At 38.4% G+C, this 27931-nt stretch overlaps 1 protein-coding gene and 1 long non-coding RNA gene across 2 annotated transcripts; one reads left to right on the forward strand and one right to left on the reverse strand.

Annotated features, from left to right (window-relative positions):
* The first annotated feature begins 1237 nt into the window (after positions 1-1237).
* Positions 1238-16500, forward strand: LOC121413821. The gene is made up of 3 exons (XR_005969778.1): positions 1238-1732; positions 10793-10795; positions 16489-16500. It is a non-coding gene; the product is annotated as an uncharacterized LOC121413821 (long non-coding RNA).
* Positions 1843-24603, reverse strand: LOC121413820 (serine-rich adhesin for platelets-like). The gene is made up of 10 exons (XM_041606781.1): positions 22557-24603; positions 9725-9871; positions 8410-8595; positions 7644-8039; positions 7094-7276; positions 6474-6598; positions 5383-5651; positions 4651-4723; positions 3657-3894; positions 1843-3322 (listed from the first exon to the last, which is right to left on the reverse strand). Exons 1-10 carry the CDS (start codon positions 24597-24599, stop codon positions 2864-2866), a joined length of 4119 nt encoding a protein of 1372 aa, XP_041462715.1. The 5' UTR covers positions 24600-24603; the 3' UTR covers positions 1843-2863.
* Positions 24604-27931: the final 3328 nt, after the last annotated feature.

Raw genomic sequence — 27931 nt, forward strand, 5'->3', positions numbered from 1 at the left:
TATTGACTACTATTTAACAAACTAGTGAGAAGCAGGTTATCAGAAAAGTTTCAAGTTGCATATAAATCATCCCATTCCCCACTTTCGCCAACATGTTACAACACAAATTGGATATGTTGAAGAAAGCTATTATACAGATATTGCCTACCTAGAGTTTGAATATAACATTTCCTCTCCCCGCCGGAGTTATATTTTTCCCAAGGGATTATATTTTGCCCGAAGCACGCAGCGCTAAGGGAAAATATCATCCCGAGGGAGAAATATACCTTCGGAGGGGAGTTGAAATGTTATTTATTAAAACAATAGACCAGGCAATATCTGTTATATTATATAGTATATGTGGATTCGCCATCAGTATTTGCATTCATCATCTGGCTCAAACCCGAAATTCTTGCTACAGTTCTGATCCATCTACGTCATAATAGATTTTTTTTTTTTGAAAATACATCAAGCGCGTTCTTCATGCAATCGACGCATTAACATGAGCGTGTACATCAAATAAACTACCTTGTTACGCAACTTGTATGCAGCGAGTGACCGTGAATATAACGCCGCAATTGAAAATACTATACAGATATTGCCTACCTAGAGTTTGAATATAACATTTCCTCTTCCTGACGGAGTTATTATTTTTCCCAAGGGAAAATATTATCCGAGGGAAAAATATAGCTTCGGAGGAGAGTTGAAATGCTATTATTAAAACGATAGACCAGGCAATATCTGTTAAATTATATAGTATATGTGGATTCGCCATCAGAGATTGCATTCATTATCTGGCTCCAACCCGAAATTCTTGCTACAGCTCTGATCCATCTACGTCATAATAGTTTTTTTTCTTTTTAAATACATTAAGCGCATTCTTCATGCAATCAACGCGTTAACACTAGCGCGTAAATCAACTACCTTGTTGCGCAACTTGTATGCAGCGAGTGACGTCACCTCAGCGGATATAACGCCGCAATTGAAAATACTACGCGGTATATTCCCCGAAGTAACGTCAAAACCTAGAATTTACCAAAAGCGATCCTCGCAGCATGGTCACGTGATGGCGTATTGACCTATCACTGATTCGAATCTACATAACATATGTAATATAACGCATTATTACCTGAATGAGGCATTTTGGAGACATGATATAAACGCGTATTTTGACCGTCTGATTAACTCAACATAAACTACGTCACAATGGCTCGGTTAGGGATCAGCTGAATGACGAGTGACCATAAAATTCGTACACCCCTCCTCCCCGAAAAGAGTAATTGTTCCTACGTACTATACTGCACCTACGTACAATAATTAGCGGTCCATAATATCCGTATTCCGAGCTCATCAATCCCCAGCGAATTTGCGGGTGCGTATAGTGTTTAGGTTTATATAGCTCTATGAGAGATACGGATCCGCGCACTAACAATATACGGTACGTCATAATAAAGACACCGCTGGATCCGAGCGCTTGTAAGTACGTCTAATGGTAAAGTGCAGAATTGACACTAGAGGCTTGACCAAGGTAAGTCCAACAATTTAGTTATATAATCTATCAACATGTTAATTTAATGTACCAGAAAGATGTAACAGGTAATAATAATAATATTGACTGGCGTTACTTTCGGGAGATACCAAAAATATTTCCCTCACTAGACCCATATTGCCCTCGTCTCCGACTCGGGGCAATATGAGACTAGTTTGGGAAATATATTTGGTATCTCCCTCAAGGCCAGTCAATATTATATAAGTAAATTCCCTGAGGTGAGGTCAAACCTAGAATATAACAAATGCGATCATCGCAGCTATGATCACGTGATGGCGTATTGACCTATCACTGATTCGAATCTACATAAGCTATGTAATATATCAAAGTATGTATCAAGGGCGTAGACTGGGGTACACGTGCATGCACCCTCCCGCTGAGGCAAAAGAGTTCCGACACAGGCAAGATAAACGGAATTTGTACCCCTTCTGCTTTCAACGGCTGATTTTCCAAACTTTAGTTCCACCTCCACAAGATGTGCACCCCATACCACACTATTTCCATCTATCCAGGATGTGCACCTTCCCATGCTCAAACTAGCCTACGCCCTTCAGACCAGTGATGTAGGCGAGAATTATTACACAAAGTATATCTTCCCCCTTTCTTAAATATTCTCAAGGAGTGGCATATGGCAAGGGGCAGCCAATACGCTGGAAACTGGAATATATCGCTGATTGTGATTCTCATTAATTGGATGAGATGGGCGTCTAACAGTGCACTTCTATTGGACTTAATGAGTACAATTATCAGTGTATTTCCTATTAAGTTTGAATGTTTATTTTTTTTTCCACTTCAAAATCACCGGCGCGCTGCAGGAAGTGTCTCGCACTGCCGCAGTTTCAGAATAGGGGCTTTATGGGCGTGATAGGCCTAATACGTTAATATTCCGTTCATGACCAATCTATTTCATTCCAACATTCCAAACAATTTCTATAACCAAATGCAATTTGCCATAGAAATCATCAGAAAGCCCAGCTTTCACATTTCGTATTTGAATAAATACTGACATCGGTAAATGCAGAATAAGCACACTATAGAAAACAAATTATGAAATTGTGGGAACTATAATACAAGCGATATCTAACAAGACATTAAAGACGCAAATGGTACTCAAAGTTAACAAGATAACAATTTGTCCAAAAAATAATGAAAAAATACTGTTCATAAAACTGTCAATCGTGTAATACATGGTAAAAAAAAAAGTGTTGATAAAATCACATACTGGAGGAAAACGGCAGTTCAGAGACAGTTTATGTGTTTTTTAAATAATCTCTGTGTGCGGGGTTCATCATGACGTTACATTCTTGCCGCGGGATATTCATAGTTTCACAGTTTTCAAAGATTGTCGACTTCGTCGTGTTCGTAAGCAGTCTCGACCCCATTCTCGATCCCCTCTTCAAAAACGTCATCCGTGACATCGGAGCGAGAAGCATGTTTTCGGTAGAACTGCTCGTTGGAGGTCACCATCGATTCCGATGCCAGCTCATATGTCGATGATGCCTCTGATGTCTTTCCCCGCTTCCCTCCCTTTGTGAGGTCATAAAACCCTCCTTTACCCTTTACATGATACCATTTCTTCCGTTCGTTATCATCCGGTGTGGAGGGTGTACGAGACCGGGATCCATTGCTGCTTCCTCGAGTTGTAGACTCCTCGACGGGAGGCAGACAGCGACAGAACAGCTTCCTCCATAGGGAACGCGCGGCAGGATTGCGGAGACAGTAGAAGATAAACAGGAAGCAGCCCTGGAGTGAGTTTAAGATGATGAAGATTATCTGGACGGCTAAAGATGCACCCTGTGTCAAGAAGCCGGAGGAGATTGTGATGAATATGACGGAAAAGGGAGAAGGGGTGAAGAAAAGAACTAGTCAAAAATACCAAAAGCAAAGAAACAAAATTGTAAATATTTGCGTGATCGGAATATAGATGAATGAATAATACCATTGTCAAGGATTTCTGAAAATATTTGGTTTTAAAAATGAAGTTAAACATATATCAAAATAAGGAGATACTACTGTGGGGGTCACAAACATAATGGACATTCTCATTTTCACTGCCCCCCACCCCAAATATGGATCAACAACCCTCCGGCAGAGATTGTATAGATTCGAGGATGGGATATACTTGTACCTCTATTGCTGTGAGGAATCCAACTGCCCATGTCAAACCCATCAGTACGATAAGAGCCGATGCGTTCTGAAGACGACGGAGGCGCTCTTTATACATAGGTTTGGTGACCTGTCTTCCAGGGACCTTACGTGATAGACGCCGGATAACCATGATGAAGATGATGGTATCGTAGATGATGACTACTCCGATGGGAACAAGTACTCCACTTATCATTGGAATCTCGGTCAAGAAACCACATCTGTGTTTGGGGAATAAGAATAAAGATGATCAATTAAAAAAAAATAAACTAAAGGAAGAAGGTGAGTGCGTCATCATTGAGGTAAAAAGAAATTATATATTTATTTTAATACCATCAAAAGGAGATGGATTTCTTTCGAATCCTGGTAATTTGGTTTCTATATTGATATTAGGATCAGTCTAGAGTTGTCGGAGAATAGTTTCAAAAATACTTTTTGTAGAATCAGCAGCAGTGACAGCAGCAACTGTAGTAGCAGTAGTAGTAGTAGTAGTAGTGATAGTAGTGGTAGTAGTAGTAATAGTAGTAGTAGTAGTAGTGGTGGTGGTAGTAGTAGTAGTAGTGGTAGTAATAATAATAGTAGTAGTAGTAGTAGTAGTAGTAATAGTGGTGGTGGTAGTACTAGTAGTAGTAGTAGTAATAGTAGTAGTAGTAGTAGTAGTAGTAGTAGTAGTAGTAGTAGTAGTAGTAGTAGTAGTAGTAGTAGTAGTAGTAGAAAAGGAGAAGTAGAAGTAGCGGCGGTGGTGGCGGTTGCAGCAACAGTTAGCTTAGAAAAAGTAATAGAATCGCCTCAATAATTATTTTGCATAAAGAATTCCGGATGCTGATATAATGCTATGATTATTTTGTTTTACACATACATGACATATCATAGCATTAACCTAATAACATAGTTTTATGAGAATACTTATTTTTTTAACAACTTTGAATTACGGTCTAAAAGTCAGGATAACAAATATATTACAGGGGAGAACTTACAACCCATCTTCATATCTCATATAGCCTTGTTGAGCGATTCCTCCAGTTAGGCTAACGATCAGAGCCGGTGCGCCTGTGAATTAAAAGAAAACCGTTCGATAAATAGCCACATGGTACTTATCAGGTATGAATGAGTTTTTAAAGTATAAGATATTGGCCCGAATTCACAAAGGTGGACTTAAGTTATAGCGGGGTTAACTTTAGCCATGGGTTAACTGGTACCCGGGTATAAAGTTAGTCCACCTTTGTGAATTCGGGCCATAATGACCATATCAGCGAAGTGGTATATTGAGTAATTGTGTAATTAATCGATTTGATAATGAATTGATAAAGTGAGTGAATGAAAATTACTAATAGATAATAGAAATTCTACATGGATGGATAACTTAATAAATGAAGAATGTTGTTAGTTGATAATCGAATGATAAAATAATGAAAAAAATAAGATATTGCATCGAAACATAAAAAAATTTAAAGCCCTTAACAGACCTCTTAATTTGAAATCCTGATTTTAGCAATCTTCAGTACTTGTTTGATAGAATGAAATTCATTTTTGTTCAATACTTTTTTAAGAAATTAGATATTGCCATTTTAGGGGTGTGTTATTATTAGTAACTGAATTTTACTTTGGTTTTAAAGGTTCTGATTTTGATGGAAGACCATTGCCTTCCATCGATTTGTGTATAGCAGCAGTAGTCTAATAATTACAAATAATTATCATTTGCGATTCACCTATCGTAAAAACAGCGGCCTTCTTCATGAAATTTTGAATAGCCCCTCGGTCAAAGATTTTGATGACCATGATGTACATGTTAAAGCTTTCCACGGCCATCCACGCAATGGAAGAGAGGAGGGAGAAGTGAAGAAATCCCACGATGGTACCACATGTTGCCATGGTAACGTTCTTAAGTGATGCAAGGATGATGAAGAAGATGTAGAGGAAGAGAAGTGATGTACAGAGGCACATAAGGATTCGACTCGGCTGAGGAGTACGCAGTTTCCTAAACAGAAATAGTATAAATCGTTAACTCATCAGATAGATCGTCTTGTGCGTTCATCGACACGGATAAATATAACTAGACCTCCTATTTTGGTAGATCATAGAGCCGGGAAGGGGCCTTCCAGTAACCCCCTCCCCCCCCCCCCCGGTAGTTAGGGTTAACATCGGACGAAGTAAACCCTCGTATTGTCGATACATACATAAACCAACCTTGCACATCAACTTTAAATTTACTTGCGAAATGTTAGAATGTTAACCATTCTAAAGACTCAACATCGAATGCCAGCGATCCCACAAAGACTTAAGATATAGTTAATAATTTCATTTAACATCGTTTTAAATATTTCATACTCAATTATTTTGTTTCTGCTATGGCATTAGTGAAATTAATGTTATCCGAATATCATTTTATTTCAGACATTTATATATTTTTTTAAATATTCCGATTTGGACGATCATGGCCGTACGCATATTTTTTCCTTGGCTGTGGGACACGACACGAAAACTTTTTCGAAAAAAAAACATCGAAAGCGAGAGAATGAGCGAAGCAACCGAGCTTGTCATTGGTGCACTTTGGCATTTCGCGAAGTGAAATTGAAAGATTTTTTTGCATACTTTTGGTGAATGTTGTGAAAATTTATGGGGTGCAACTTCCCCCCCTTCCCCTCGCTGCGTACGGCCATGTGGACGATTATTTGACAAAACTCTAAAATTGTGGCCATAGCAAAAAAATTATATTGAAATTTTGACAAGTCATTTTCAAATGAAGAACCCACGTGTATATGAACCTGAACCCTTTTTTGATGAAATCAAATGAACCTACTTTACGTAAAGATAAGTTGACAGGGTAACCAAGAGAAGGAAGATGGAGAGACTGCACCCAACATAGCTCATGACGTCAAGGATGAATGTCCAATACTCATTCAGCGTCGATCCTCCGTAGATGTCCTATGATGAAAGGAGATTAAAGACAAAGGCCGATATTTTGATGTCCGGTTAAAACAGTGGGCTAAAATCATGGTAAGCCGAAAATGTTATTTACACTGCATGTTTCCTATGTTCACTCTCCTCTGTCTTCATGATTTAAGGTGAAAAAAACTATTGCAGTTTAATAATGACCCCAATAAAAAGATAATGCAAGAAAGGAAAACATCATGTACTGGGACTAGAGATTTGTATGGATTTTAGGTTTTTTCTAAATATTCAAAGTTTTCGTTACCTTAATTTGTACAAATGTGAATGTCCTATGACAACAAGGCTTGTGGGAAAAAAACTTTCAGTAATTGTCTGACATTGTTTAACTGTACTTATGTTTGAACAAAGGTCTTGGTATATCTAACTCAAATTACGTTGGTTGTAAACGTGAAAAGTGAAGTATCGAAGTCCATTCATTTTTCGTGAACTCAGCGGAGGTAAAAGTTAGAAAAAATCAAGCAGGCATACCATGAGGACGGCAAAGTTCGTAAGATGATTGCACTGACATCGAAACTCGTCATCGGTACCGTTGTCCGTTCCTACCAGTTGACATCCTTCTGATGACCAGTTTCCGTAGCCGTCATCAGCTTCGAAGTCCCAGAAGACACACGCGGGGTTGGTGATATTGACAACGATTTCATCGTCGCTGAGCTGAGCGAAAGGAACGTGACGTAATAATTAAGATGGACACAGAATAACGAAAGCAACCATGCATATCATACAACCCGATTTTTACAAAATATAACATCATGCTAGCAAAAATTTATGATCACTTGGACACCACTGAAAGTTCCAAAAGTCTCCAAAATGTAGCTTCCTCCATAAAAAGAATGATGTCTTCCCAACAATGAGGTGCCTCATATTCATTTTTTTCTATCTGACTGCATCAGAGAGGCACTGCAATTAGGCCACAGGTTACTCTTTATTTGTACAACTTTAGAACAAAGTGAGGAGAACCTGTTCCCCCACCCTCCCTATCCTAACCTCGGTACAGGTATCGGTCTTGATCCCGTCTTACCGTGTCGTTGATGCCAATGATCGGCTGGTATGACGTCACGACTGGTTCTGACAGGTTAGAGATGGTCATCCCATCGATAGACGCAGAAATGATACGAGTATTCGATGTCCGATCATATGCCTTGCCCTTATTAGAAGCAAGCAACGACCGAGAGGGAAACAGCGAAGTTGTCCGATAGAGCACGAATGACACCCGAGTGTTGTTCTTGTTCCGGATCGTTTCTCCGATAGATGGAGGGAGAAAGAGTTGAGCCTGTACCTGTTCTGACCCCGTCTTCGCAGTGGAGTTACCTTTAGAGACAATCATATGTTCGGGCAGAAGTACCCCTTCAGGGTCATTCGTAGCGTAGGTAAAGGTCAGGCCTTCCGTAAGTTCTTCCGGTGGATATTCACTGACCTGTTCCCAAGGCAATGTTGAAATAATTATTCTTAGTTCAAAGTCAATAAACGAGACTAGTGTATCAAAATTTGATAGGATGGTTAATAAACGATTTTCATATTTCTTTTTGTTTCCATAGTAGCATATAGGAAAATAACCAAAGAAGGACGATATAACTGTTGAATTACTCCGCACAGAGGTATTAGAATATTATTTTGAAGGTACCATGATTACCTTCGGTAATTGAACTATTCTGTCTGCATCTAGTTCTTAGTCTTGTTAATATCAATTTACTTTACACCACACACGCTTTCACACTTGTCTAGTAAAAAATAGATGAACTTCTTTTGTTTGGAAACTATATAACTGGATTAATTTAGAGACATACCTGTACTCCAAGATTTGGCTGGACATCCTTATATGTTCCATTTGATGCTGACACATTAACGAATTGAAGCTGTGCTTCAAGGGACTGCACGGCCATGTTCGTAGCTCCTTCATTGGCTGCTTCTTCTAGCTGAGCCTCATCGACATCCATAAGATTGTTGACTGTTTCCACAACAGCAGTAGTTACCTTGATTGCAAAAATCGGTCATTTTGAGTTAGTCAAATTAGAAGGGTAGTTTGGTCAATGATAATTATTTTTTGCCAACTAAACATATTAACATACAACGTATTGATATATGACGTATGTATATGCGGTAAAGCCTATGTAAGACGTGTGAATATACGATGCAAGTGACGGAGGGATATACGATAAGTTCTTCAGCATGTTTAGCCTATACGACGTATGGAAATAGGATAAATGCGTTAGTCTATACGACGTATGGATATACGGGATATACGATAAGCGAGTAGACATATACGATGTATGAATATGCGAGGGTGTACACCTATATGACTTATGAATGCACTATAAGTAAGTAAACCTATATGACGTATGGGTATACGATAAGTGAGTAAGCCTATACGACGTATAAATATATAATGCAAGTGAGTAGGCCTTGAAGACGTATGGCTATACGAAGTGAATATATGACTATTCAGATCCAATGCAGCCCGTTGAAATAAGTATGTTCTACATCGAAACTGATATGATAATAAGCATTTAGATACTCGACAAGTCCTCTCCATGCATTTTATATGTCGTATATCGATACGGAACAGTCTCGGACGAATGCGGGACATGTTTGATCGAATAATCTCTATTCATCGTTCATTTTAAGGTAGGAGCTTATTCATAAATCATAGCAGATCGGACTTTTCAGAAGAAGAGTTCGATGTTTAACAAATCAACGTTTTTCTTTCCAAACTGTCTGAAAATACTGTCAGTAATACAAAGAAAAATAAATTGTTCTACCTCATGGACATATTCAGATTGCTTTTCCTTTTGATTGCTGGAATATTATTTTTTCCAAATTAGGCCTATATGATAAAAATAATATGTCAAATTGAATGAAATTGAATGAATGAATATATGTAGACAAATAATGGAAGGAATGATCAATTTTTCTTATATATTTTCCAAATTTTATTGATTTTTAAGATTTTTCGTAACATTACAAAAACAACAATCATACAGGAATTACATAATTGGAATAGGAATCACTGAAACAATTACCCCAAAAAAAACTAATTCAATTCATGAATTAATGAAATTAATTCTAGGCAACAAAACCGACTTGATCTATTCAAGAATATACCTCAGGTTCTGATGAGTTCAGTGCTGTGATGTTTCCTAGGATTTCAGCTGTGGTCTCCACTCCATCTGACGTCATTTCCTCTGCATCTTCAGTAAGTTCAGCCAGCTCCTGCGAGACTTCCTCGACATTCTCCTCCGTTACAGGAGTCTGTAATGATTAGGATTTGATATATATATGACATACAATTGGAATGCGCTTGGAATATATTGGTATTGGCATTTATTCTCCATACCACACAGTGTTAAAATAATACAAGGTAAATGTATGCATGTACGTAATAGAAGCAAAAGTACATATCTACGATAAACCGCGTCAGCTTTGTTAATAAAACAACACTGTTCTAGGGTCCAGAATATTATAACACTTATTGTACGTGACAAAAATATAATTATACATCCAAGTATGATCACTGACCTAATCAATAATAAAAAAAACAACAACGCAGGAGATTCCCCCACAACTCACCCCGCCCATCGTCACTGTTTTGGAACTTTGATCTAATATCATGAATATAATAACGTAAGAGATATGACTGATAAATTTCAAATCCATTCAATGTAATGCGCCTATATATATATTTTTTTTAATTATACCGAAGTCACAATTATAGTCTATAATGATATATAGAAGGACATGGGATATCTAAATAGGATATTTATTGATAATTTTGGTTTTCCAACTCAAAAACATACACGACTGATGAGTCGCTGATGAGCCTTAGGGTGAAACAGTCTGTACGACTAGCTTAGTTAAGCAATCCAACCAATAAGTTATTTATACTCGGCTCCTATACAGTCGAGCACTATATTAGATATTGCAGTATATCACTACTTATTTACTTACCTATATATATATATATATATATATATATATATATATATATATATATATATATATATATATATATTGACGGTAATTTCTTATTTCTATTGAAAAAAAAACAAAAATTTGTTTAACTAACCTCGTTAAAGGGGAATGAAACCTTTGGAACAAGTAGGTATGTGTGGAAAATGAAAAATCAAAGAATAAGAACAAAGAAAGTTTCAGAAAAATCAGACGAATAATAAGATAGTTATGAGCATTTGAATATTGCAATCACTAATGCCATGGAGATCCTCCGATTGGCAATGCGACAAGGATGTGTGATGTCACATGTGAACAACTTTCTCTTTGATAGACTATAAAATACCCCCAAAATGTATCTTTTTTGCTTTTTCCTATGGTTATACAAACTCTTTACCCATGATGTATTCTTTAAAATTCTGGATTACATGCCCTCCTATAGAAAGAACACATTATCTACTGATAGATGTGATAAAAGAGGCAGTTTAAGATAAATATATACTAAAGTAATGGAGAGAGTCGTTCACAAGTGACATCACACATCTCTATCGCATTGCCAATGTGAGGGTCTCCGTAGCATTAATGATCGCAATATTCAAATGCTCATAACTTTCTCATTATTTATCCGATTTTTCTCAAACTTTCGTTGATCTGTTTCTTTGATTTTTCTGTTTTCACACAAGCTATATTGTTCCAAAGGTTTCATTCTCCTTTAAGTTCATAACCCCAAACCATTCCCATTTGATATTCGCTTGCTTTAAGCAACCTAGTTTAAACATATTATAGCAAATGTACTGGGGAATTCCCGAACAGGGTTAACTATGTACAGTGTTGTTAATCATTGACTTTTTAAGGATATTTGCTATCGGTTTCCAGATTTTACATACAATAAAACTATGCACATTCTTAACAATTCAGTCTGTTCTTATGACCAAATGACCATGATAACAAATCAAATCAACTTCAAGAAGAACTGCGGCTATAAAAGTACTAATAGGAAACGATGATTTATGGTGAAATAAATCGAAAAAGAAAGTAAAGAAGATTTTTTTTTCAAAACTAATATCACTATCACAATATGAATCTCAAATTGGTTATTGGGCGATTTGGATTTGGATTGTTGCACTCGCGTAGAGCTGTGGGCCTTGGGGTTTGCTGCTCACCATCCCCCCTCCCCCTCCCATCAGATTCCCCCCCCCCCGGCGCGCAAAAAAGCGAGAGAGAGAGAGAGAAAGAAAATGAAGAAAGGATATTTTAAAAAAGGGTTTTCTCGGTATTGTATGAAACTTCGACTGTCACACAATTAGATTTTCAATTTCAAATCTCCTCGCCCGCTTAGCTCTCCCACTTATATTTAGTCAAAATTCTACTATCGTTTTTCACTTCATCGTTTTTATTTCACACCTCGGAGTGGTATGTTTGGGAAACATCAACAGCCCAAATTGGTAAAATTTTGATTGATCTTGTCTCTGACCTGTTTGTATTCGCTATTTTTTTTGAAATGCCAAATAAAATAGTAATAATACATCCTCCCAAACATTGCACTCACCTTCATTACCAGATTATAATATGCATGAATGTGAATGGGCCCTAAAATAATGTGGAGTATAATTATTATGAATAACTACAGAAAGATGTGTACTACATGAACGTAATATTTTTACATCAGAACATATTCCGTTAGGGTATCCTTTCAAAATAAGATACATTTGCGTTGTTCTTACATTATTCACCATAAAACAACTTTTTGAGCATGAAATGAGCTGAAAATCTGTAAATGTTAATGTCAGAAATCTAGTCTCCCTGCTCATTGGATTCGAGAGATGAGTGTTGAAACTAATCACTTTGAAGCAAACAAAATACAGAGAGGGAGAGAGAGAGAGAGAGAGAGACCGCGCGTTAACAGTCCAAAAAATAAATTTGCATAAACAATCGGAGAATGTAAAAGGATTCAACGGCCCAGAGATTTTGAAAACTTACATTTTTTTTACTTCAAATTTACTTGACGAAATGCACAAACGCCTCAATGACAAGCTCGGTCGCTCTGCTTTCTCACTTTCGAAAAGTTTCAGCGTGCTGCCCCCCCCCCCTGCGAAAAACTTCTGCTAACGGCCATGCACTGGAATTATTAAATTCGAATATAATTCGTATTATTGAACATTAAAAAATAATTTTTTACGAACTTTAGGCGAAACTTTGAAATGGTACATTTTTCCTCTCATACATCCATGAAAAAATTCAGTGTCTTATTTACAGGGCTTGTTTGCTTTTCCTCTATTTATTCAAACAAGTTGTAGTTTGGGCTGACTTGACCTTTGGTCATAAGATATTTGTGGTATGTTTCAACATAACTCAGTATAGCTCGAACACAGAGTTGCAGCAATAGATAAATAATAAATATGACATAAATAGCAATGTGCTTATGCATGCTGTAAGATGTGTCCCTTTGCGCTCTATTGAAAGTTATGACAACATAATCGTTACACCAACTCATAAAAAATAACCAAAATACTTCTTGAATAAATTTATTTAATGAGGGAATAAAACTTGGATGGAGAAGAGTTATTTCCTTATGATGCCATGGGTGATATCCTAGAGTGAAAGAGCAAGCATGCGCAAAAGATGACAATATGAATAAAATTAAGAGTACATGAACAATAAATTAAAGGAATGAATGGAATGAAAAAAATGATACATGGATAGACAATTTGATTAAACGAATTATCATTTAACTGTTTCAATTTTTTAATGTAATTCTATCATGGATCTTTGACGTTTTGTCTCAAGATGATCGGTCTCAAACAAGTTGGTACTTGTGTTCGAATTAAAGGCAACGCGATACATACATTATTTTGATGTAAACTGTGCCTGCCTTGTCACACGTATTCATCAGGATTTTTTTTAAACGAATACAAACCTTTCCAAGCTCATTTAGATTGTCGTCGACGTTCCCCATTCTGGTTGTCATTGGAATGATCGATGCCGTTGCATCGAGTGTGGTGATCGTCGACATGGGCATACCCGTCATTCTGGTCTGAGTATATCGGTAGGTTGTGGGACTTTTGGGGGTTTCTCTTGTGGTCAATGACGTCGACAATGGTTCAGTCGTAATCGAATTTACTGATGTGGTTTTAGACGTAGTGGTTGTGGAATCCGTTGTTAGATCGCCTGTGGTAGTCGTCGACATCGGGGCAACAGTATTTTCTGTCCCAGTGTCACTATCGGGGTAGGTTGAATATTTGTATTGGCTGTCTGTCGTAGTCGATGGCGTTGTTAGAAGTGTACTCGTGATCGAGTTCAACAATGTGGTTTGAGACGTAGTTGTTGTGTAATCCGTCGTCAGATCGCCTGTGGTAATCGTTGACATCGGTGTAGCAGTATTGTCTGTACCAGTAGGATTGTTGAGGTAGGTTGTATAATTGCTTTGGCTGTCGGTCGTGGTCAATGACGTCGTTAAGAGATTACTCGTGATTGAATTTAACGATGTGATGTCAGTGGCAGAGGTTCTCAGATCTGTCGTTAAAATACTTGTGGTTGTACTTGACATTGGAATAGCCGTTGTTTCGATCGTAGTAGAATTACTGAATTGGTCTTGCATGTCTGTCGTGGTCCACGATGTCGATAATGGTGGTAAAGAGGTCGTCGATGTTGGTGGTGTCAACGACGGTGTTGATGGTGGAGGCGATGGTGATGATGGGGGTGGCGGCGGTGGTGGTGGTGGTGGCGGCGGCGGTGGTGGTGTTGTTGGTGGTGGTACTGGTTGTGTTGGTGGTGGCGGCGGCGGCGATGGTGGTGGCGGGGGTGGTGGAGGATGGACAGTAGTCGATGGCGTCGTTAGAAGTGTACTCGTGATTGAATTCAACAATGTGGTTTGAAACGTAGTGGTTGTGGAAACCGTCGTTAGATCGCCAGCGGTAATCGTCAACAACGGCGTAGCAGTATTTTCTGTCCCAGTAGAATTATCAGGGTAGGTTGTATAATTGCCTTGGCTGTCAGTCGTGGTCAATAGCGTCGTTAGAAGTGTACCCGTGATCGAATTTAACAATGTGGTTTGAGACGTAATGGTTGTGGAATCCGTCGTCAGATCGCCTGTGGTAATCGTTGACATCGGCGTAGCAGTATTGTCTGTACCAGAAGAATTATTTGGGTAGGTAGTATAATTGCCTTGGCTGTCGGTCGTGGTCAATAACGTCGTTAATAGATTACTCGTGATCGAATTTAACGATGTGATGTCAGTGGCAGAAGTCCTTATATCTGTCGTTAGATTACTTGTGGTAGTAGTCGACATTGGAATAGCCGTTGTTTCGATCGTAGTAGAATTACCGGATTGGTCTTGCATGTCTGTCGTGGTCCACGATGTCGATAATGGTGGTAAAGAGGTTGTCAACGTTGGTGGCAAAGACGATGTTGATGGTGGAGGTGATGGTGATGATGGCGATGATGGCGGTGGTGGTGGTGGTGGCGGCGGCGGCGGTGGTGTAATTGGTGGTAGTACTGGTTGTGTTGGTGGTGGTGGTGTCGGCGGCGACGGTGGTGGTGGGGGCGGTGGAGGATGTACAGGAGAAGACACTGTTGGAGAAATCGTGCTCAAATATGACGAATGTGCCGTTTGATAGGTTGGTGATACATTGGTCTCGACGGTTGTCATTACATCTTGGGGAGCAGAATTAATTTCAGTCGCTGAAGTACCCGTATCTGCAGAGCTTTGTTCAGTTGTCGATGTTGTTAGTGTTTCGAATGTACTAATAACTTAAATGAGCTACCAAGTACCGTGGCATCTACGTCTAGTGTTACGAAAGAATCTGTTGAATCAACAGTTGATACTCCCGCAGTAACAGTACTTTGGGAATCCACCATTATCATGTAGTAAGAAAGTATCATGATCACCAATGTGGGAGCCATTATGGAAAATGCACTCAGAACTATCCTCGACTGCCTGAAATTCCTAATGGTGGCTTATACGTCTGACTTGTTGAAAACAGAGCACATTGCAAATAATGGTTGTACAATAATAATAAATGGGAGGGTTCCGTAGTTTTGAATGCAAATATAACTAACACTTAATGAGATTTTTATGAGATCGAAGTCAAATTAATTTTCTTGTGCTTCGGTCTATTCTTATTGTTGTTTGCCAGACAGTAAAAGAGCGGAAATGGTAAATCATATTATGATCTTTAAAGAATGATAGAATCGAGCCGTTTACAGTCAAGTTATCATGTCATGATCGCATTATACACCCTCTCCTGTATTCAAACTTTCTATATGCATTAATACTTTCAATTATATATATATATATATATATATATATAAATGTATATTTTTATGCCTATACACTCTAAAAACAAATCATTCAAAAAAGGCTGGTTAATAGGGTCAGCTGGGAGCAAATAATATTCCAGTCCAATTTGACAGTTTTCTAGTCGTATTTTACTAGAACATAGTTATTTCTGACTAGAATATACGTCAGAAATGTGATTATCAGTGATTTCCATATCGGTTGCACCCAGCTGACAATTGGTCTAGTCAATTTGACTGATTTGTTTTAAGAGTGTAGAAAAGGATACATCGAAGAAAATAAACGTTTTTAATGTTAATTTCCTTCTATTGCATCCTTTATCAATAAACACGTAAAAATGTGAAATGACCATCTGATTTTGATTTTCTATATGTTCAGCCCCCTCCCCTCCCACTTTTAAAACCGTCCCACGGCCCCTGGTTTGTATTACTCACTGGGATTATGTTTGCAAGATAATCATGACCCGGCCCATCAAGTTTAATCTAACATCTTTTTTTCTATCATGTCTCCATGATGTCCCAAATGCATACTTAAACACATTGTTTTAAACCTATATTCAGGCATATTTCCTTGAAAAATAACACATGTATATCATGTACATGCCATCGAATTTCAAATAAGAGAGTACATCATATTTTAAAAGTAAAATCTGTTTGTGTAGACAATTTATGTCAATATTTTAGATAATTCGCAGTCATACCGAAATCGCAATATTATATTTATTTATTTAAAGCTTATTTACTTCTCTAATCATTGTAAATAATTGCCTTGTTCGATTGTGTTGATTTTGATTTGTTTACTTCCTTCTACACATACTTATTGCAGGTATAATCTCAGGGTCTATTTTGTCATCATCCCTCCGCAAAGTTTTCATGGTCTCATTCTGAAGTTTCTTACCGATTTGGAAAAAAAAACGATTGTAGCTCTGATGGTGTTTCATAAAGCTATTCGTACTTTAAGAACGACTGGTGAATCTTTCGTACGTGCTAAACCATCATTTACATCAACAATGAACATTTTGGTGTATACCGTTTACCACAAGAAAGGATCACCCGTTGTCCTTAAAGTCCAACTTCACTCACAACGCCCCCAGGAGAAAGAAATGCTTACTATCAATAATAAATTTAATGTAAACACAGTGGCAAGACCATTCTATCTTTTGTTGTAAATGAAACAGATAACATGAAAGTTAAATAAAAAAAATATGAATATGAATTCAATAATGAGATGAGTGTTGTGTTATAATAACGACTTGGCACATACGCCGCGACTTCTTAAGATTCATGGGGGCCGTCTCATAAAGCTGTTCGTAAGTTAAGAGCTACTTAATGAACGACTGGTGGACCTTTCTTACGAGCTGAATAATCATCAATGAACAATTTAATGGTGAATATCATTTACCACAAGAAAGGATCACCAGTCGTTCTTAAAGTCACACTTAACTTACGAACAGCTTTATGAAACAGTCCCTGGTTATTCTTAAAGGGGAACGACTACCCCTCTCGTTGGCGTTGCGGCGTGCACCTACATGTATAATCCAAGCTATGTGTGAAAGTTACAAATTTTCATGGTCACGTCTTTCGGATGGTGTGTTAAATGAAGGTCAGTCGGTCCTGAGTGATTAACTTCTTTAAAAAATCAATTGCATACTTGCACACAACACACAAACAAACATGCACTCTCCTCTCTGTTAGATTTCGACATGGGGGGGGGGGCACTTGTTCTCCTTTCTCCATCCCCGACTGCCATCCATGGTTGGGGTTTCCGTATGTACGCTCGATCATAATATGGAATGAAATAAAATTAATGTCAGGGTGGTGTGTCACATAATTGTTTGAAAGTAAGGATCGATTGTAGACTCTTAGATTCGAAATCATCTTGATTTCCATTTAAGTTGAGGTCTGAATCCGGCCTTTTCATATTAAAAGTCGTGTCGTTAACAAGCACCTGAATGCAAGGTTTATTGTTTGTCAAAATTCGATTAGAACAAAAGAGATGGATTCCCCGGCTTACTTGCAACACTGCAAAAACTCCAGTGTTGAATTAACACCAGCTCGGAATCTATATATGTCCACACCAGAGAACAATTAAACAGCACCTGTTTCGTGTTGGACTAACACCAGATAGGTGTTTATACAACACCAATTAATATTAAAACAGCATCGGTTTGATTCCTGGTGTTGTTTCACCACTTCTCTGGTGTGGACATATATAGATTCCGGGCTGGTGTTAAATCAACACCAGAGTTTTTGCAGTGTATGGTCTCAGTTATCACAGGAGCAGGCTTCTAGTATTGCGTAACATTGGCATACAGAATTTTGTCATAAGCACTAGTCGCTTTTTAGAAAACTCAACTAAAACTACCAAGCAAATATAAGCTAGAGAGTACAGTGTTTTAATAAGCAGGTGAACTGGTAATTGGAACTATGCATTTCTACAGTGTTTAAAACTAGTCTAATGCGAGTCTCTCAACATTTACTTAACAAACTCATTAGACAACGTAATTCCATAAACATAAGGCGTTTTGATCATATCGGCCAAGAGTTAAGATAAGACTTGGGCAACGCCTAAAGATGTTTATATATAAGCAAATAATAAGCAGAGGCACAAAGATCTGTTTGCATTCGAAGAAGTATATAATGGGATGATAATGACTGCAATAACATTTTATGATATGATGTGATATTATAACATGATTTTCTACTTGCAGCCATTAGGCGAAATTTCCTTCGGCAAGAAATTTATCCGCATCGCGTTGCAGTCGACCCAGGTGAGGTGAATGGGTACGCGGTAGGGTTTATTCTTTGAACGCTTTAGCGCCTATTATTATGGCGGCTCAGCTACAGCCGGGATAATAATATAATACCAAGGATCAAAGCGGAGTTTAGTGAATGAACATAGTATCTGTGCTATATAAATGGACATATTATCATTATATTATTATCATAAGGTAGCTGATTTTACATTTTATCATTTTCCTACAGGTGTTTTTTCTGGATGGTGTGACAACGTCTAAGGCATATGATTATATTGTCGTACCGCTGCATGTCTGCCTCTTACATACATCATTATTGATCGTCTCCCCATATCGCGTTTACATTTACTTTTATCATGGGCAGTGGGCATATTTTCATGACCTACAGAAATGAATAAATAAATAAATAAATAAACAAATGAATGAATAAATCAATAAACAATGATAATATCTATCATGACCAACGACGTCACACGATCTTGTAACAAGAGTAAGTCATAAATGTTGTCGACAGTATTATTGATATTAATTGGGGGTAGATATTTAGGTGTCACGATAGATGGAGTATCTCAAAAGCGTCGGTGTAATATACAAAATGAAAAAAAACATAATTCCACACACTACTCTTGTCACACTACATAATGAGCTACAATATAGTTTGAGCATCTTGTGCAAAAATGAAAATTGATAAGATATACTAACTACAAAAAAAAACATTCGATTATGTCCAGATTCGCGATATTCATGACACAAAATCGATTATATTCCTTATACTAAACACTCTTTCCAGTATTTGACATAACTTCACTTCAAAGTTTATTCCTTACATAATTATTTTCAAATACGTAATTAACATGTTCCCAACTTCGTTCCACAATATTTAAACTAAGAACACACCTTTTCATTTAAACCCTACACGTAACTCTTTAAATTTTCATTTAATCAACCCAAATTACTTATTGCGCAGATAAAGCCCAATGCATACTATGCGACCCGATGCGATGCGACGCAATTTATTTTTAAGAATCGCATTTTGCAAATGAAAATGAAAGTTCCAAGAAGTAAGATTATTTCATTTTAAGTTTGGTATAATGTAAGGAATAATGAAATCATAATTTTGCTTTGCGGCAAGCCCTGTTGTCGGGGTAAAGTTTAAATCCGCTTCAAGTCGCAACCGATGATGACGTCATCACAATCTCAATTTCGAATTCAAGTAGTCTTACCACTCTTCTGAACTCTGATCGCTAAGATTTTATTGGTGCCCATGTTAAATGTTATTGCAATTTCTTTGAAATTCGGATCATAACGAACCGCATAGTGTGCGCCGGGCTTTTACCATGGTCGTGATTTATGGAGACAATACAGAGATGCTCGTCTCTTTACTCAATTAAGGCAAACGTTAAATCGATGTTATCATCAGAATATTAAAATCAAATTTTCTGTGTCAGTCATTTAGTTTATCATGAAGTCATCCTTTCGTTGATTTAATCACCACCATTAGCTCCACCACCCAAGGGCGCCGGAAGCGGGGGGGCAGGGGGGGGGCCCCCAAATAAAATTTTGGGGGGGCAAAACGAGATTTTGCCCCCCCCCCCCCAATGTGCCCCCTAAAGAAAAAAATGATAAATTATTCAAGGACCAAAGTAAACGATGAAGGCACTTTTCTGCCTAAAAATTGTCATTTCTATTGTCAAAAATGAAAAAAATTCGCCCCTGACGGGGCAATCACATAATCATAGTAAGCCTCGCGTCTTTTGACGAACATGTTCCTCTATGAAACATACCTTTGAGAAGCCCCTTTTCCATCTTATTACAGTGTGATAACGTTTAACCTTTTAATGAATATATTTCAGACTAAAACCGAATGGCAAATTGAAAGTGGTTCACCAATGCAATGCTGGTTGTGTCGGCTAACAAACGCGCGGTCGCCCAGAAACGCTCAGACCGGACCCGATATCACTAACGCGCGTGAACTTACTCGAGCAACATATGGAATCTGAAAATGACTGTAAAACAGAAAAGGTTAAAGAGTTGAAGAGGCTTGAGTAGTTGGATTATTGGATAAATGAGAAGATGCTAGCTTGAGTCGGTGAATGGAATGCAGAGCAGGAGTACTTATCTATCAAATACTCATTCCTCTTCTACCTTTTCTGGTTTACTGTCTGTTTCAGGACTACGCGCATTTAAACAAAAAACTACTCGACTATCAACTGTTCACTTCCTCAAAATATATTGCTAAATTTTAAACGTCAATAACTGTTTTATTTGTTATCCGATTTTGATGAAATTTTCGGCATTTTGCTCAGTGAATTCTACTCTATGTATTAAGACATAAATATTTTCAGCCCGGACCATCCCTTTTTCATGATTATTTACAAATGAATATTTCCTACAATTTCATAATCATCATTTCCTAGTTATGGTCACATTTTCCCCAGAAAATATGTAAAGAAAAAAGAAGATTTTGAAGGGGTCATCTAAAAGTGCTTCCCAGCCATACAAAACATGCAAAAGGAAACATATAAATCGAGTAATGAATGTTTTAAACTTTAATGATTTTCAGAAAAGTTTTAAATTGTTAGAGAATTAAGCTTGACATATTTCTTTTTCCTTCAGTTACAAAATATGAAATGTATTGCCCATGCATGGATAATCAGGGACTATCTCCAATGCTGATGTCAGAAGTGATTTGCATAGAATGGGTATTTAAGTGCTTATCGACGTCTGCCACGTCAGAACAGTATGACATTTTGAACTTGAAAAGACATTCATTAGAATTTATTTTGTTTCTGTTGTTGCGCTTCTTCTGCTACACTCCTTGTTCTGACAGGAATTACTTGAAACTTATGATGTGCTCTTTCGCGTTGTCCGTGTATGTAAATGTACATATAAATATTACTGAAAAGATATTGCATGAAAAATGTAATTTCTGGTATTTTGAGTCAATATAGGAAATTTAATTGATCAGACACAAAAAACACATTCCGAAGCGATCGTTTTGCGCGTAGATTTCATAGGTTCTCATAGATTGTGAGTGTAGTCTTTCGAAGTGAATTCTAGTCTTTTGTAGTGAATTCTATGTTTGAATTTCAAGAAATTTATTTTTAAATGCTCTTAGAAACGCAACTTGTATACTCCATTTTTACACAAAGTCCTTACCGTGGGGGGGTCCACTCCCACACCCTCTCCCGCTCGATCGCTTCGGTATCTCACGCTGTCAAAAATATTGTGCCCCCTTCGGGATTTTGCCCCCCCCCCAAAAAAAAAAAACTGAAAGTGTTCCGGCGCCCCTTCCACCACCATCACCACTACCATCACCACCACCATCGTCATCACCTCCAAGACCTTCATCTTCACCATTGTCAGAATCATCCTAATCATCCCCATTCATGTCGATCATTGAGGTTCATCAATCATGTCAATTGCTACGCTTTGTCCGACTACGGAATTGCAAGGACATGCCCTGACGTTTCATGTTATTCATTTAATAAACAAGAAATCGTTTCAGTGAGAATATAATACACAGTGAGATGAATTTCAATGAAAAGTTCTTCATGGAATTTTGACGATCATCTTTTCCCACAGATATCATTTATGGATCCATATTTACAATACATGTGCACATACTTAGAGCAGAGTTAGAATGATTATTATGAAAAAAAATATCCATATTTGTATGCCTGCGTTGTAACAACACTGAGTTTCGTGACTAAAATTATATGTGACATTATATATTTCTTTCTGTTGAAAACTAATGAACACGAATCGAAATATGTAAGCCATTATTTCAAGCAATCTGAAGGAGAGAGGTGGCAGAGAGAAGAGGGTGAATGGAATAGTAGGTCTACTCGAAAACGCCAAAGTCCTCGTAAAAGTCATTGGAAAGGAGATAATTCGATTCAGTAATAAAAGATTCAAAATATATTAAAACTACTTACCTCCTCGAGTTCTTTTAGTTCATCATCAACCGTCCTCTTAGTCGTCATTCGAATCTCCGTGGTGGTTTCGACCATGGATGTTGTTGAACGCATCGTTGACCTCGACGTTGCTTCCTTTCTTGGCGTGGATGCAGAGGCAGTTGTAACCCTTGTCGAAAACCTTGCAGTCGTTGCTGAATCAGTGGTAGTCGTGGTAGTGGTGGTCGGCTGGAAGGTCGTTCTTTTTGGCGGGATTGATGTCGGATAAGCAGTTATCGTTGTTGGGGCGATTGGGGCAGTTGTCTGAGACGTAGTTGTAACTTTTATTGACGTGGATGCAGGTGTGGTAGACAATACTTCTGTGGTAAATGATTCTGTTGTCGTTAAATCGGTAGTTGCCGTAGTCGGAACCGTGGTTGTAGCTGTTGTTGTTCTTTCTACAGACGTAGATGCAGAGACAGTGGTCACACCTGCTGAGAATGATTCGGTCGTTCTTCCTTCAGAAGTAGTCATCCTGGTCATTAGGGCCGAGGTTGATTCTACCGGCGTGGTGACCCCGGTAGATATTGGATTGGTCGGTGCTAGTGAAGCAGTAGTGCCGGTGGAGTGGACGGTGGAAAGCGAGGTTGTTTTATCTGGTGTCGTTTCAGATACGGTAGTGAGATCTGTCGTGATGATTGCTTCAGAAGTAGTCATCAGGGCCGAGGTTGATCCTTCTACCGGCGTGGTGACCCCTGTAGATATTGGATTGGTCGATGCTGGTGAATCAGTAGTGCCGGTGGAGTGGACGGTGGAAAGCGAGGTTGTTTTATCTGGTGTCGTTTCAGATACGGTAGTGAGATCTGTCGTGATGATTGCTTCAGAAGTAGTCATCAGGGCCGAGGTTGATCCTTCTACCGGCGTGGTGACCCCTGTAGATATTGGATTGGTCGATGCTGGTGAATCAGTAGTGCCGGTGGAGTGGACGGTGGAAAGCGAGGTTGTTTTATCTGGTGTCGTTTCAGATACAGTAGTGAGATCTGTCGTGATGGTTGCTTCAGAAGTAGTCATCAGGGCCGAGGTTGATCCTTCTAGTGGCGTAGTGACTCCTGTAGATATTGAATTGGTAGATGCTGGAGAAGCAGTGGCGCCGGTGGAGTTGGCGGTCGAAAGCGAGGTTGTGTTATCTGGTGTCGCTTCAGATACGGAAGTGAGTTCTGTCGCGGTTGCTTCGGTTGTCTCAAAAGTTTGGTTAACAGTCACGTTGGAGATTCTCGTAGTGGTCAGGTTAGAAGATTCATCAACTGTCGTCATAAATGTGTCCGTAGGCATAAAATCTGTCTCTGAAGTTACCTCAGTAACATAATCCGTTCCAGTGGGCAAGCTTGTTGTGGGGACCTCTGTTGTATCATCCGTTATAATATCAGTGGAATACATTGTCACAATTTCACTGACAATCTCTGTTGTGTCGATGGTACTTAATTCAGTTGCGACTTCGGTAACCGTTTGAAGTTCAGTGATAAATTCTGTGTATGTCTCGGTGATGTTCATAGTGCTCTCCTCTGTTGTGTCGTTGGTACTCAATTCAGTGGCGACTTCGGTAACCGTTTGAATTTCAGTGATAAATTCTGTGTATGTCTCGGTGATGTTCATAGTGCTCTCCTCTGTTGTGTCGTTGGTACTCAATTCAGTGGCGACTTCGGTAACCGTTTGAATTTCAGTGATGAATTCTGTATATGTCTCAGTGGTGTTTATGCTGCTCTCCTCAGTTGGGACCTCAGTGATATTAATGGTATAATATTCCGTTACAAATTCCGTTATCATTTCAGTCACATTAGTTGCATCCGTGTGATCGGCTATTGTTTTTAATGATCCCGAAGTCGCTGCGGTTGCCTCGGTTGAGTTGCCATATAGTGCTGTGACCGCAGGCTCGGAGTTGGGTTTTAAATTTGTTATATCACTTGTTGCAGCTCTTTGTGTTGATACTGTTCCTGGGCTAGTAACTGCGTTTGTTAAATCATTTGAAAGAATTGATAATGTTATTAATATCAACGCCATTTCAGGAGACGACGCCATTTTCGACATATCACATGGACATGCTTTCTTAGAATGAACAGTTGCTCGGAATTTACCCGGAATACAATCTGTCTCTTGTACATTATTAGGAGGGCACCGTATTTGAACGATGGCCGCGAATGCAAATACTGTCTTAAGACTTCCTTTATGCGAACTTCCCCATTTGAAAAAAAAATCGGTTCTACCTCATTCGTCCGACCCGATTACCACACCCTGGTATGAATGTAAATAATATTGTCTGATAATTCCGTTTAAAGTTGAACTTCCCATCTTAACGATCATAGTTATCATTCTGTCCCTCTTTCTGCCTCTCTCATTCTCTAGTTGTCTACCCACCCCCCCCCCCCGCTCTCTCCTTCATTCCCTCGCCCCCCCCCCCCTCTCTCTCCCTCCTCCTGTTTATCATTCTGAATATTTTTTTTTCTCATCCGTATTTATTTCACTGTAAAAATGTATTGGGTAATTTTTTTTTACCACCACGATTGTTATTATGTGTCCGACCAATTTGGGGCAGAATTATACGCAATGCGGGAAGCGTATAATGTCCAGTATGAAAGGTTGAAAAATAAACAGCAATTACTTTAGAATGGGCAAAATTTTCATCACGCTGTATGAATAAAGATGCCCAAATGAAATGCCAAATGTTGGTTGGACACATAATTACCCTCATGGAGCACTTTTACCCAATATTTTGTGTTCCCTCTTTCTCCAAAAACGAACCTGCCATGCTGAAAGTACAAAGAAAGGAAGAAAGAAGTGAGAAAGGGGTGGTGATGAGAATTCGGGATGAACATTTGCGCTTTCTTCCATTGGAGATGAGGATGAGAGTGACATACAAGAAAAATAAACGGAGTCAATTTGGCATTTTCAGACATTCGTAGCATTTAGTCAGACATTTCGAGGGCTATGGGGCACATGATTGCGTATGTGGAAACATTTCTAAAAAGTTTCGAGCGAGCGAGCGGCAATTTTGCCCTATTTAAATTAAAACTTTAATTTTGTACAAGATTTTGATATAACATTCGACAAATAATATCATATTTCATCGTTTCGCTTTCCTTTCTTGTTCATTCTTTCCTTTTTAAGGGGGATATTCGTTGTAGATGTTGTTGAGCTTTTTTGGAGGGGGGGGTTGTAGAACAATAAAGGGGATAGAGCCCCCAAGTCACGCCCATCTGCTATAAGAGTTGCTCCCCCCTCCCCCACCGGAGAGGCGTCGAAATTACTGGTACATGGGTTCCATGACATTTGGTCCGGCGACAAAATAAAGCCTGAAGCAATTGCCGCGGGAGCAAATGTCGTGTCACCAGTGCATGGCTGTCATGCTCAAATCACGTATTTCCCCCTTCGCTCGTTAGTCACGTGGTGAACAAATCCTCAATGATTAATTCAAATTGCAAACAGTCCTGATATGATTTTTTTATGACTGTTGGAATGTTTTTTTATTTGCTCTCTGTTATCATCTGCATAATTCTGCGTTGGTTATCTGTTTGTATTGAGCCTACAATAATACCGGCAATTGACGAGAAACTGAACGAAGAAAATTAATAATCAACCATAACCTTTGAGAGAAGAGACAATGACAGGTATTAGGGACGTTGGATTTCAGTATACTCTTGACCAATGCTTCTACATAGTGAAATTGCTGTTTAAAGTTTGTTTTACATCCCTGTTCAGGGGCGGATCCAGCTTTCGCCTAAAGGGGGGGGCAAAAATATTTTCGTCAACATTTTTCTCGATTGGCCGCTATAAATCTTTTTTTAGGGGGTAGTCCTAACCAAAGACTGAAGTTTTAGTTTTTATTGTTATAAACAAGATAAGGTATCTCATTTGGTCTTAATACATATAGCGAGCGCGAAGCGCGTGCTCAAATTCTTTGATATGTCCTTAGACCTGAAGATTCTGAGCAGTTTTTATAATCATGAAGATGCAGACGATGCAAAGGTAAGTATCTAACTAATCAATGCGAGCGCGAAGCGCGATCCGAAATTTTAATATAGTAACGTAAAAAAGGGACTCAATCAGGATCGACTGTTTTTAGTGATACAAGTATCACCAATTAAATAATGACAGTGCATAGCGTGAGCTCAAAATTTTTGATATTCCGACCTGAAAACTGGACAGTCTAAGCGCGTTTTTATTTAAATAAAAAACAGGCTGTGTGTCTCAAACAATTAAATGCGAGCGCGAAGTACGAACTTAAATTTTTGAAATACTGACATGATAAAGGGGCATTTTGAGAAATTTTGGTAAGCATTTCCAAAGAGGATAGGTATCTCACAAATAAAACAATGCAAGCGTGCAGCGCGAGCTGAACATTTTGATATATATTAACAATTTGTGTAAATCAAACAAAATAATGAAAGCTTGATATGCGAGCTAAAATATTGTATACAAATTGATTTCAGAACTGGATATATTAAGTGCCATTTAATCCTCTTGAATGGGGATTCATTACACATGTAATTAATGAGAGCGCGAAGCGCCAGCGAAATTTTTTTAAATATAGAGTCTATTTTCCAATTCTTCACCTCACCTCAGTTTTCTTGTTTCCTTTCGGGGTCGGGCCGGCCGTTACAAGGCTGTGAAATACACATCATGGGTATAATACCTCTTTCTTACTTTTCTTTCTATTTTTCATCGTTTCTATCAAGTTAAAGAGTACACTTTTTGTATGCAAGTTGCCAAAAAATAGGGGGGCAGGGGCCGGCTAGGCCGCGCCTGCTGTTTACTATATCGACAAGTGTTAAAACTCTTAAACAACTGATTGTATTTTTTAAATATTTAATTCTCAATAAAATAAATATGGTTAATCAAAATGATTTAAAAAAAACTGCTGTAAGGCAAACTGCTTTGTAAATTTTCATACATCCTTTTTACTATTATACCGTAGATCAAAAAGCCATACCTACCCTATTTTTAAACATGCAGGTTTACCTGAGCGCACACGCAGCACCTATGGAGGGAGGGGAAGGGTGCATCCCCCCCCCCCCCCCCTCTGGTAGAAGCAGTTGTTCCTCTCAGATTTTGTTTAAACTGGAGACATTGAAAAAGGAGCAATATGCTACACTATTCCAGCAGTCAAATGTCCTACAATTCAATTTTCACTCTCCAGAACTTCAAATTGTTCTCACTCGTTCACTGTACATGTATATCTAAACCCCTCAAAAAAAGTTCTGCAACTCAAGTTTGAGTGCTAATAAATTTCTTAATGTGCCATCATCGTATGTAAAAGTGGTATCATTGGAAAGTACAATTATTCCTCTTTACGATCATGTGTCATTTGTAATGCTAGTGTTATCATGAAATACACAGACATGATAAATATGCAGCAATGTAAA

This window comes from Lytechinus variegatus, chromosome 4 (assembly GCF_018143015.1).
Source record: "Lytechinus variegatus isolate NC3 chromosome 4, Lvar_3.0, whole genome shotgun sequence".
NCBI lineage: Eukaryota > Metazoa > Echinodermata > Echinoidea > Temnopleuroida > Toxopneustidae > Lytechinus > Lytechinus variegatus.

Bases quoted from the DNA above. Each gene is read 5' to 3' on its own strand.
- LOC121413820 (XM_041606781.1), bottom strand. From the start codon at position 24,599: ATGTCGAAAATGGCGTCGTCTCCTGAAATGGCGTTGATATTAATAACA. The intron at 9,872-22,556 runs GTAAGTAGTTTT...TAATCATTACAG, and splicing joins AACTAAAAGAACTCGAGGAG to ACTCCTGTAACGGAGGAGAA. The intron at 4,724-5,382 runs GTGAATCGCAAA...TTTAATTCACAG, and splicing joins GGCCGCTGTTTTTACGATAG to GCGCACCGGCTCTGATCGTT.